The sequence below is a fragment of the Bufo bufo genome, chromosome 4, assembly GCF_905171765.1.
Source record: "Bufo bufo chromosome 4, aBufBuf1.1, whole genome shotgun sequence".
NCBI classification, from domain to species: Eukaryota; Metazoa; Chordata; class Amphibia; order Anura; family Bufonidae; genus Bufo; species Bufo bufo.
The window spans coordinates 366,352,109-366,365,031 of NC_053392.1; the positions used below are offsets into that span (position 1 = coordinate 366,352,109).

General features: G+C 43.7%; 1 protein-coding gene across 4 annotated transcripts in view; it reads right to left on the bottom strand.

The window, feature by feature from the left end:
• PTPRK (protein tyrosine phosphatase receptor type K) overlaps positions 1-12,923 on the bottom strand; it is a 395,839-nt gene that overhangs the window by 186,850 nt on the left and 196,066 nt on the right. For all 4 annotated transcript variants that reach the window (XM_040429122.1, XM_040429120.1, XM_040429123.1 and 1 more), the window contains exon 7: positions 7,866-8,159. In XM_040429122.1, coding sequence (XP_040285056.1) covers positions 7,866-8,159 — 294 coding nt within the window. The remainder of the gene's footprint in view (positions 1-7,865; positions 8,160-12,923) is intronic.

Here is a 12,923-nt window from a genome sequence, read left to right on the forward strand (position 1 = left end):
CAACATTCCCACCGTATGCCAATGAGCACTCAAGTCAAGGAGTCTGGCACTTATTGGGCAGACTAGATGGGCCAAATGGTTCTTATCTGCTGACACATTCTATGTTTCTATTTGTACCCTTCAAGTTAAGTTCGTTGTGAAGAAATCCCAGAAAAAAAAGATAATAGTGCACTAACAAAATAGATGCAAGCATTATATATGGACTAAGCCCTCACTCTGATGTAATAAAATCTGAGACTCTTAGCCAATATATTTTGATCAAAACACATCTGTGCCCACCTACCACCACCAAGGTGGTCTCATGTCAAGCAGCTCCTACACTAAACCTACCTATGCCATTGGGCATCTATGTTCAGAAGCACAGACTCTGCACATATGGTGTGCTGCTCCTAGTCACCTCTGTGCACCCAGCAACCAATGAGAGGAGGAGCAGACCCACCTATATGTACCACCTAATCAAGGCATCTATCTGGGGAGTAGCATTCCTGTGCACTTTTGCCCTTCCTAACAGACCGCCTTGATTAGGTGGTACATATAGGTGTGCTTGCTCCTCCTCTCATTGGTTTCTGGAAGCACATAGAGGTGACTAGGAGAAGCACACCATATGTGCAGAGTCTGTGCTCCTGAACATAGAAGCCCAATGGCATAGGTAGGTTTAGTGTAGGACCTGACTGACATGAGACCACCATGGCGCTGGGTTGGTGGGCACAGATGTGCTTTGATCTAAATATATTGGCTAAGAGTCTCAGATTTTATTACATCAGAGTGAGGGCTTAGTCCATATATAATTCTTGCATCTATTTTGTTAGTGCATTATTATCCTTTTTTCTGTTTCTTTCTTTTCATGAATGTAGCCAGGGACATCTGCATATTTATCATATTGTGCAGGATGTTTTTATCTTTGTTCATCTTTTTTCTGTGATTTTTGTTTATTAAGTTCGTTGTGCCCTCTTACTGCCTCCTGCCCCTTGATTGATTTCAGAGCAGTGGAAAAGTCATCCCCTGTCTACTCCAGGGCGTCTGTGCAGTGAAGCAGGGTGCATAGCGGGACAAGTGGGACAGTGAGCGCCGGTAAGGATCTCGCACATCCTGGATGACCAGGGACATACCATCACGCCACACAGTGCTCAAGCAGAGAAGCACTGAAGCCAGGTGCTATACATCCAGCTTCACTGCGCAGGCACTCTGGAGGAGAAAGAGTGCACCTGCGCAAAATGTAGAGAACAGAGGGGATGATATGACCACTGCTCTGAAATGTCAATTATAGGGCGGGAGGCAGGAAGAGGGAGCGGGGAAGTTAACTTGAAGGATGCTAGAGCCAGCCACCTTGACTTCAAAATGCTCATTAACATATGGCAGAAGAGCTGAGTAAAGTTGCTTTTCTCTGTAGCCATGAAACACATAAGCAGAATAACAGCACAATCACGGACATGCTGTAAATAATAAGGGAATGTGCAAAGTTAAAGGGGTTGTCCACTTTCTGATTACTGGTGACCAATGTGTTTGTAAGATATTTATAGGGCACTTACCAATATATCCTTTGGTGAAATTCTGCACCATTTTCTATATTTCATAAGCCATGTCCCATTGTTTACAAAATCTTTTGTGCTGTTCACACAGAGGTCATGTCCATAAAATGGCTGCTGATAGAGGGTCATGTGACCAGGCAAATCACCTCCATGTGATGTCTTCTCCATTCAGATACACTAAACTTTCAACAGTGCAAGTGCACATGGCATTTGACTGGAGGAGACATCACAAGAAGGTTATTTGCCTGGTCACATGACCCCCCCCCCCCCCCCCAACTGCGGCCATCTTATGGACAGCACACAAGACTTTGTATACAAGGTGGAATAGCTTATGAAATATAAAAAATGGTGCAGAATTTCACCAAAGGCTCTATTAGTGCCATATAGTCATCTTACAAACACACTGGTCAACATTAACCAGAAAGTGGCACTTTAAATCTTGAATACCTGGATGTCAGGTTCCCTTTAACAGCTGAGCCACTTTTGCACCTGCTAAGTACACCTAGGTATCAATTTACAATAGTGCATGGGCACAAATTTTTTTTTTCCAAAAACAGTACAGCATTCTATCAGAATAAAGCCAAATCAGGTTTTCTGCTTTCATTTGAAATAAGTTTCCATTTTGTGCAAATAAATCTATGCTTTATACATATTATCAATGTGGAGGTGAGAACATAGCCTAGAAATATACATTCGATAGCTATTCAGCCGGCAGCTATACCCCCCAACAAACACCCCCATACTGTTTGGCGAGGAGAAAGTCTGCACTAGCCAGCTCTGGTGATGGATTATATCCTTCTAGTACACAAGGACTGCGCGTGGAAATTCAACTTGCCCAATCCTTATTTCCCCCAATAAGAGTTGGAGACCCCTAGGCAATGTCAGTCAGCCCAGCAGAAATTAGAAAGTTCAACTGACTATAATCTAATCTAAAAATCAAGGAAGAAAGTGATCCAGCACCGGACAATTCTGTCGTTGCAACGTCTGGTTGACATGTTTCGAACACTACGGTTCTTAATCATAGTCTTGATTTCTATGCATGCCTGAGTTTGCCTTGGCTCATACCGCGCACAGAGGACATGAGGTGAGCTGGACTTACAAGTTGTATATAATCTAATATGTTTTGTACAGCATGAAGTGAAGACATGACTAGTCACTGCCCTGTATTTGAAATCATGAGTAAAATTTCACAAATTGCTCTTAAACCTCTTCAATTGCTAATAAATCTGACCCTTTTGTAAACTTCACATTTGACCATAAAGGAAATACAGCTACATTCACATTTGCGTTGTGAAATCCGGCAGAGAACCACCGGATCCCCTATGACTACAACCGGATTGCCGGGGACCTGGCCTGTCCGGTCAAAAGCCAGCATTATGAAAGAAAGTGGCTGGATCCCCATAGGATCCCATTGTAGTCAATGGGGATTCGGCGTTCGCGGTATTATTTGGCTATGCCGGATAGGATGAACTGCAGCAGGCTATCCCGCAGCATTGTCTGGCTATGCCGGATATGATGAACTTCAGCAGGCTGTTATGTGGCATTACCTGGCTATGCCGGATATGATGAACTGCAGCAGGCTATCCCGCAGCATTGTCTGGCTATGCGGGATATGATGAACTCCAGCAGGCTGTTCCGCGGCATTACCTGGCTATGCCGGATATGATGAACTGCAGCAGGCTATCCCGCAGCATTGTCTGGCTATGCCGGATATGATGAACTGCAGCAGGCTGTTATGTGGCATTACCTGGCTATGCCGGATATGATGAACTTCAGCAGGCTGTTCCGCGGCATTGTCTGGCTATGACGGATATGATGAACTCCAGCAGGCTGTTCCGCAGCATTACCTGGCTATGCCGGATATGATGAACTCCAGCAGGCTGTTCCGCGGCATTGTCTGGCTATGACGGATATGATGAACTCCAGCAGGCTGTTCCGCAGCATTACCTGGCTATGCCGGATATGATGAACTCCAGCAGGCTATCCCGCAGCATTGTCTGGCTATGCGGGATATGATGAACTCCAGCAGGCTGTTCCGCGGCATTACCTGGCTATGCCGGATATGATGAACTCCAGCAGGCTGTTCCGCGGCATTACCTGGCTATGCCGGATATGATGAACTTCAGCAGGCTGTTCCGCGGCATTATCTGGCTATGCCGGATATGATGAACTCCAGCAGGCTGTTCCGCGGCATTATCTGGCTATGACGGATATGATGAACTCCAGCAGGCTGTTCCGCAGCATTATCTGGCTATGCCGGATATGATGAACTGCAGCAGGCTGTTATGTGGCATTACCTGGCTATGCCGGATATGATGAACTTCAGCAGGCTGTTCCGCGGCATTATCTGGCTATGCCGGATATGATGAACTCCAGCAGGCTGTTCCGCAGCATTGTCTGGCTATGCCGGATATGATGAACTCCAGCAGGCTGTTATGTGGCATTACCTGGCTATGCCGGATATGATGAACTTCAGCAGGCTGTTCCGCGGCATTAACTGGCTATGCCGGATATGATGAACTCCAGCAGGCTGTTCCTCTGCTGGATTTCACTATGCACATGTGAATGTAGTGTAAGGGAAAATTTACAGTGGTCACACATAATATTAACAGTCACCTGAACACAGATTTTGGGGAAGTCAACCAACCATCTAATGTGTCCATTTGGTACATGTTGGGGGAAAGCAGTATTGGGCAGGTGGATTTCAACATAACAGATCCTTTGTCCTCAAGGGAGAGGTATCTGGAAGCTGCCTAACCCATCTCCCAAATTCAGAACACATGCACACTCAGCTGAGCATGGCGTTAGAATGGATTGCTGTCAGCTAAAGCTGCGTTTACAGCTCCGGTAAATGTTTTACGCATCTGGCATTGTTAAATTCAACAGTTTACCGCGGGATCTCTATTAACTACAATATAAGCTTTCCGGCATAAATGCCGGGTTTAGCCTGGACAAATACTGCAGCTGGTATTATCTCTAACAGAGATATGAGCGCAGCCTAACAGCTATTCTAATGTGTATCTCCAGCCTCAGGCCACTTTCACACGTTCAGTGTTTGATCAGTGATTTCCATCAGTGACTGAGCCAAAACCAGGAGTGGGTTAAAAACACATTACAGGTGCAGATCTTTCCATTATACCTTATCTCTGTGTAGCCTGCTCCTGGTTTTGGCTGACAATCACTGATGGAAATCACTGATCAAACACTGACCAAACACTGATTGTGTGAAAGCCGCCTCAGTCAGCGAAAAGGATAATTAATTGAAGTGGCCAGCAGCTATGGTAACTGTAGTATGTTACAAATACATCAATGACAAATTAAAAGATCCTATACTTCATCAAACAGCCATCATGTTGGCAGACAAATTAACCTGGCTGATGACCATTGATATTTTGTCTGCTTGATTGATAATCACAGATCAATAACTAAAGATCCACTGCCATTGTAATAAACATATAAATCGAGGCTACCAGGAGAGAACCTTCCCCCCCATCCCCCTTCCATTTCAATGGAAGAAGAAAGCCCAGGTAAAGTATAGATATATTTAAGTTTTGAACAGTGTGAACTCTTGACCCTCTTGCTTTTGTGTTAGCATAAAAATAGTGAGGAAGCCCAGCAGGCACCAGAGCAGCGCGGCATAATAGGTCGACGTCTGCCATGCTACAGCAACAACCCCGAGACCGGTAAGGCGTAATAACTAGGAAGATCCAGCATGCAATGTTACTCTCAGGAGAGGCTCAAAGCGGAAACTGTACACTCATAACCCAAAAAACTGAATTAATGGCAGGAAATAATTGTACAGTATTGTATCCTGAAGTTTCCCGAGCACAAGTCCTAAATTTAGACTTTTACATAGGAAACCTCACAGTACAAAAACCCACAACACTTTTATTCAGAAGAACTAGGGACAAGCCAGATGTATGCCGGATAAACCTCGAAAGCTCTAGAATTAGTCTGTCCTAGTTCTGGGAAAGGCTTCAATACGCGTGAACTCCTGCAGCTACTATTTATTTCAAGACATTTGGACAGCAAAACATATACTTATACTCGTAGAGCTCAGAATGGAGTGGGAAGAACAACATTTTACCTTGCCTGTACCATGCACGGTGTCACTAAAGGTGGAAACTCCAAATGAAAAAGAAAATCTGGACACACAAAGTCAGAGAACTGGTGGGAAATTCAAAGTGTCCCTTGAAACAAACAAATCCTAGTATAGTATATGGAAAGGGAATGTCTAAAGGGAGTTTGACACCAGGAAATTCACTAAACCATGCCCAGGCACACTTGAAGAGCTAAGACAGTTGAATGTAATGATACTTTTCATTGGTTCATTCTGGAGAAGAAATACTATTTAATCGTGATACAAATAATTAAGTGCACCAAGGATGAGCACAAGCCACTACATGCACCCTTGTCCCTTCTACTTCCTGTGCCAGCCCCTCACCCACCTTCTTGATGGACAGAGCAGGCGAGATGACCATGCAGGAACTTAGCCCTGTTAATTAAGACAATGAAGGCACCGTCAGAGGAAGCAGGAGGAGAAAGGGCTTGGGCCCGCCCTCAGTGCACTTAACCACTCATTTGTAAAGCGATTAAAACAGTACTTAAAGAAGTCTATGAGAAAACGCCTGAATCTATGAATCTATATGAGGACGAACAATAGCAGTAGTGATCGCTGCATGTAAATGCAGCTTTTTCCTCTACGGACGAGCAGTCCCTTCCCGATAATTGCCTACTTGGTCAGCGCATATAAATACACCTTTATTGTGGCTCCTGTTAGTGCAGCAACAACAACTCCCTAACAGCCCATGAAGCATGGAGCGCATTGAGCTATGACACTAGCTTCTCAATTAGGCAGTGCACTCTGCAATGTGTGGAGAAAAGAATAAAGCCAGGGATTCATAACATAGATCGCTAGGCATTGTCATACGGAGGAAAGGAAAGGGAGAGGGGGAGGCCGGGGCGCTTCATTATTTTGTTTAGCTCACCATCTGACTTGGCTGAGCTGTTTTAATCTCAGAATTTCCATACTCTATGTGATTTAAATGCTGATAGCGCCACATTTAATTGTCAGTTCTGTGATGTGACCTGACAAAATAAGTATCTGAAGTACTGCTTAGCATAGCGGCTTCGCTAAAGACAGCCCGCTCCACTCAGAAATTCAAATGCCAATTCCACTTACACCGTCCTCCTGAGTAGGGAAATGCTTTAGTCTTGCTGACCCCCGGCAGCGGGGTTATCGTATAATAATTCAGCTGCTGCACTCTCATTACTCTAACTACGTGTGGCATATAGAAGGGATTCTATCACTGTAAAACTATATAACCCTGTAGTCCTCGGTCAGGAGGTAAGCAGCTTTGCCACCACCCTTTATTTTCCAGGAGTGCCCCTCTCCTCTGATATACTGCATTACAAATTCCTAAAAGACCATTTCAAGGACAGGCAGAGGTCTTATTATAATTCTTCCAAATGGCGTGAAGAATATTTGCATATGATTACACGTCAAAGGAAGCTGGATCTGACCTCCACTAGAAACCAAAATGTACAAATCTTGGCCGCATTTGAGAGAAAGATGTAAGAAAAATTATTAGAGCAGTCTGAAATCAGTAACAAGGTAATGCTCGGGAAACGTGCAAGTGTTGGAGGAAAAAATTAATCTCCAAACTCTCAGACACAGTTTCTTAAAAGAGCAGAAAAATTACGATTTCCGTCAAAATATTTTTATTCAGCCATCCATCTGTGAGAGCCCTGAGTGCATGAGGATGGCCAGTGGTTGGCAAATGCCCTTTTATACAAAAGGGAAAATAAAATCCTTGTGAGTGGTCTTATAATAAGCATCAAAGTAAACCCAAACAGAAATGATGTGCACCAGGTTAGGTTATGGTATGTTATCTAGGTGGTGAGTTCCACTTTGATCGAACCAGGAAACCTGGCATGCAAGACAAGTCCAAGGCACCACTGTATTAACTTGAAACGTCTTTATTGGGAGCATAGTACTGCCATTCCATTCATTCTCTATGGGACTGCTGGAGATGGCTGGCACCATTTACATGGTGAAGAAACCCCTTTACGCTAGGATGACATCGGCGTTCACAAATCTGGCAGGCTATTCCAGCAGAGGAACAGCTTGTTGGAGTTCACCGTATCCACTATATCCGGATAATGCTGTGACCTACCAGATCCCCATTGACTATAATAGGATCCGACCGGTTTCTGGCATCAATGCCAGCTTTTGGCTGGACAAAAATGCCCTGCATTCACAATTTTCAGTTCAGTCAAAAGCCAAAATTTCTAAAAACAAGGTACACAAGTTAATTACCCTATAATTAGGCTTACCTGCACACTTTGTCCTTTTAATAAGTGGTGGTCCTGACTGTCCTGTTCCACCTTCTCCAGGTCTTGTAAGTAGTACTCTAATCTCATATTCTGTATCTGGATCCAAATGCCACAGTTTATAGGTTGGTGCATTCACTGAATGTGTTTCTGTCCATGTGCCAGTGGTCATCCTATATTCCACCTCCTTCAGAATAATAGGCCCATCACCAATAATAGAATTGGCATTCAGCTGAATAAGAAGATAAGTTGGTCCAACACCAAGGAGCTGTGGTGGGGCAATTGGTCGCGGTGGCTCTGTGGGAGGGAAAACATCAATAAGGCGTTAACATAAGATGGAAAGAGATATATATGTAACACTAAGAAAGAAAGAAAAATTAAAAGGGTGCTCTGCTTTGGACAATCCCTACAAGTGCCCACTTGTCAGGATTCCCAGGGACCAGATGTATTCTGCAGGGAAATCTGCTCTGGTTGTGTACAGTACAGCTACCAGAGCTTTGCCTTGTAACAAGAGTTTCACTCTCTAGAAGTCAACGAATTCCATTCAATGATTGCAAGCACAGATGTTGAAAATCGTGAGCAACTGACACACAGTAAATTGAAAAACTGCACAACATACAACTTGCACAATTGAAAAAACGTATTTGTTGAAAAACAGTATGTGCAATCAAAAGTTCTCATTGAGAAAAAACTATGTACCATACATATGGCAATCTTAAAGGTAATGGACCATGAATATACTTAAATTTAGTCTAATTGGCAAGTATATAAACAAGTATTTACAATTTTTTATATTTTTTTAAGTGCCACAATTTCCTTTCAAGGGCTTAGTTTCCATCAATTCCACATCTTCTAGCTATGTGTAGGGCAGCTTAGACCATATTTTATTTATTTTAGACCTATTTATTTCAATGGGGCAAAAAATAAATAAATAAGTGGACAGCATACATAAATATGTGCGTGCCAGCCAAAATAAATAAAAATATAGAACTTGTCCTATATTTGTCCGTTTGGAGGAAAAGAATAGGACATTTCTATAGAAGGGAACAAGAAAATGTGGCCAAAATGTGTATTTTGCAATCTGCGGACCGCAAAATAAATACGGTTGGGTGCATAAGACCTAAAGCAGGATTCACATGTGGCAGATTTGTTGCAAAAACTTCTGCAACTGGCCCATTATTTTAAAAGAATACAAAACCCATGTGTTTGCAACTGAAACAATGCAGTTCAGATTAACGTAATGGATTTTCGGTGACAGACTACTGGAGCAGTTGCGCTGCCTTTCATTACAATGCACCGCATATAACAAGTACTTGCTCCCAGGTGTTCAATGGTTGTTATTTTCATGGGAACTTACTCATGCATGCAGCTACTGGATTACAGTCCTTGTGAATCAAAATGAATTAGAAACCAATACAGGCCAAAATGAATGCAAAGCTCTGCAGAGTACCAAATATAAGCAGCTTGGCACCATAAACCAAATCTATGTATCCCTGCTCAAAAATGGCTTCACAGGTATATGGTCTCTCTCAAAACAAGACCTGGAAAATTATTATAAATAAAACATAACCTTTACTACTGTAATTATAATAAAAATAACAATATACTAGAAAATGCGGTGAAGTATAATATATAAAAAGGGTATAGTATTACCATATGTCACCAACAGAGTATATGAGATCAGGGACATGATCAATTGCAAATCTAAAAGGTGTTATCTATAAGATAACTTGTATTTGTGGTAAAGAATACATTGGAAAGACAGCCAGGGAGTTGAGACATAGGGTTGGGGAGCACATTGGGGAGCTCTCTAATCAAAGACATACCTCAGTATCACGTCATGTGAGAAATGAACATGAAGGGAGGACAAACTGCCTAAATTTCACGGGTATTGCTTTGATCAAGCAATCAGGTAGGAGAGGTTTCTCGGCCTTTTGGCAAAGATAAAGTGTAGTATCTGTTCTTATCAGTCCAGTCGAGCCTGGCTCCTGGATTGTAAACTCCATCCATATGGGCATACCTGAGGGCTTGCAGTACGGTATGGAGGAGAGCAGTGAACCACACAGCATCCCTAGCGTGTACGGCTTGGGTTTAAAGGTACCCTTGCTAGGTGACGAAGGGCTCTGCTGGATCAAAGCCAGGGGCTGAGTTGTTTGGAAGCCCGAAGCGCAATAGTGCCCCAGGAGTAGTGACCCTGGGGTGCCGGAACTCACTGGGGGTGGGATCCCTCTGAGTGATGGCACATTTGCACGCACTTCACTTCCACACATTTTAGCACACTCACTTCTCTTTGCTCGGCTTCGGCCTTGACAAGAGAGGAATTTTTATAATTCCGGCCGAATGTCCAGGCCGTAAGGCACACATTCGCTTTATTTATTTTTATGTTCACTGTGTGCACTTTTACACGTTGTGTGTCCACTAGGATTTTCAGGGTTGCGGAGCCCTCACGGATACCCCCTCCTTGAGGTCTAGGGGGGGTGTGTGGCCATATTGGTTCCACACCCCCCTGCCAAACCCCTTGGGCTCTCCCTCCGGGGAGAGTCCAGACCTTTGTTGAGCTCCTGGCTGACGCCCTGGGTGGAAGCCTAGGCGAAAGCCGGGAGCACAGATGGGTGAACCCTTGGCTTAGTCTGAGGGTTGCCACTTGTCCCAGTCCCTTGCAGGAGCTTCGGCCCCGGAGGGATTGGGAATGGTTTGTGGGGGGCTCTCCTCTTCGGAGATGGCCTGCGATAGACCGCGACCTAGTGCACGATTTTGTTGCACGGGTGTAGAAAGCAGGCTTTCCGGGCTTTAAAAAAAATTAATAATAATAAATCAGGTAGGAGAGGCAATTGGGATTAAAAAAAAAAAATAAGAAAATCCTACAGAGTGAAGCAAAGTGCATTTTTTACCTAAAAACTGTACATCCCAATGGCCTCAATGAACAACTCATAGGAAAAAATGCGTATAGCAGCACAACGAAAAATTTAAGTTTTGAGAAAGACCTTTACGGTCGAAACGTCGCATTTTTTTTGCTGGTGAAATAAATTCCACTGAATTGAAGACAGGAGAGTGCTGCGGTTTCTTCTATATGACGCACTCAATGAACAACTCAATTTTAGTTGTTTCATATAAACAAAAATATGACTGTGATTGGAGTTTGTGTGCTTGATGACCCAGGTCTTCTAATAACCCAATGTTTGCATTATAATTCAGGCGCATTTATTTGATTTTCTCCTTTTTGATCCTCTATCTACATAAGTCTCTATTTAAAGGGAGTCTGTCACCTCCATATGGCCATATACATTGCTTACATGGCTCTGTAGCACACCTATACAGGATTGTAATGGTACCTTTGTCTTTGCCTTTAGACTTGCACCAGCAGGAAAAACAAAGTTTAATTCATATGCAAATGAGCACTCGCAAGTGCCCAGGGAGGAGTTCAGTGTGTAAGTGCCCAGGCTGCTCTGCCTTCTTTTCACTTTACTCCTCCCAGTCTCTGCCTTTGCCCGCCCTCCAAGTCTCTTGCCTCATCGATAGGTCCGGACTTGGAGGGCGGGCAAAGGAAGAGGCTGGGGAGGAGTAAAGTGAAAAGAAGGCAGAGCAGCCTGGGCACTTACACACTGACAGCCGCCCCTGGGCATTTTGCGAATGCTCATTTGCATATGAATTACCGTAAACTTAGTTTTCCCTGCTGGTGCAAGTCTAAAGAAAAGAACAAATGTACCGTTACAATCCTGTATAGGTGTGCTACAGAGCCATGTAAGCACTGTATATGGCCATATGGAGGTGACAGACTCCCTTTAAAGGGAACCTGTCATGTGGATATTTGATTATAATCTAACTAATTATATACAATCATTAACTACTAAAAAGTACCTTAGATGTATTCACTTACTGGTGTGACAGATGGTTACCTCATAATATACACACAAAGATGCCACATGCCGCATGCTAATGAGCTGATTTAAGTCTAGCGTGATGTCATTGAGTCCAGCGTTTACTTAATTCAGAGCTATAGCCACTCCCCTGCCACCTGCTGCTGATTCATATGGAAAAAAACTGTCATTCAGCAGCAGGTAGGTGGGGAAAGTCAGGAGCTCATGAATATTCAGTACTCACCATTATCAGCTGGAGATTTTCAATACAAGATGTTGGCAGATTGACTGGGTCAATTAAAGAAAGTGACCCAGCATTTTGTTAAGAGATTCAGTCACTTATTTATGTTGTCCTTAGTTAGGACACCATAAAACTGGTGACAGGTTCCCCTTAAGCACATTGCTGCTGAAAATTACTAAGATCGCTAACCTGTCAGTAAATCCTACAATTGGCTACACAGCCTTTTTCATTTCAGCTACTTGGCATCAGTAGCATTGTATTGAGCCGATCTGAGCGTCCCCTGGTTGCTTAGCAATAGGTATGCTCGGTCTTCGCTCCGTTACGTCCCTTCAGCCCGATCACATTACTTCCTCTTTTGCTGTGAAGCGCACGCTCTTGGCGGGCAGGATGGGGTGTGGTTAAGACAGGGCTTGATTAGGGGACATTTAAAAGGGAACTTGGCGCCAAAGTCTGTGCTCACCTCCCTATCCAGACCAGCAATTATTGGGGACACTTTCCCATCATTCACTTACCTATTTATTAAGGCATGGACCACTGCCCTTTGGGAGCCTTTTGCTTGGGACATTGACCAGCATCCCTGTTCCGCTTGTATTGCTTGTTGCTAATAGGCAAGGGTTTCATCTTTGCACACACCTTGCTATATAATTTATCTGGCCCCTCAGGACAACAATTGGGGAGTGTCTAATGTTATATTGCAATCAATTTGCAGTATTTTATTTTACTCATATATCCCCTGAGGAGTCCCGTACAGAGATAAAACATGGCATGTCGGGACATAAGTGAGGGACAGAATTAGGATTTTAGGCCCCATTCAAGGACAGATTCCTGACGGGATCGTCCCTATCAGGGCAGGTGCGCTGTATACTGCTAGGCAGGGATGACTAGCCCCCTATCCTTTTTTTTTAGGTAGGGACATCATCTAGGGTCATGTAGTTCCAGTCCCCTTTGCATCAATCTTGACAC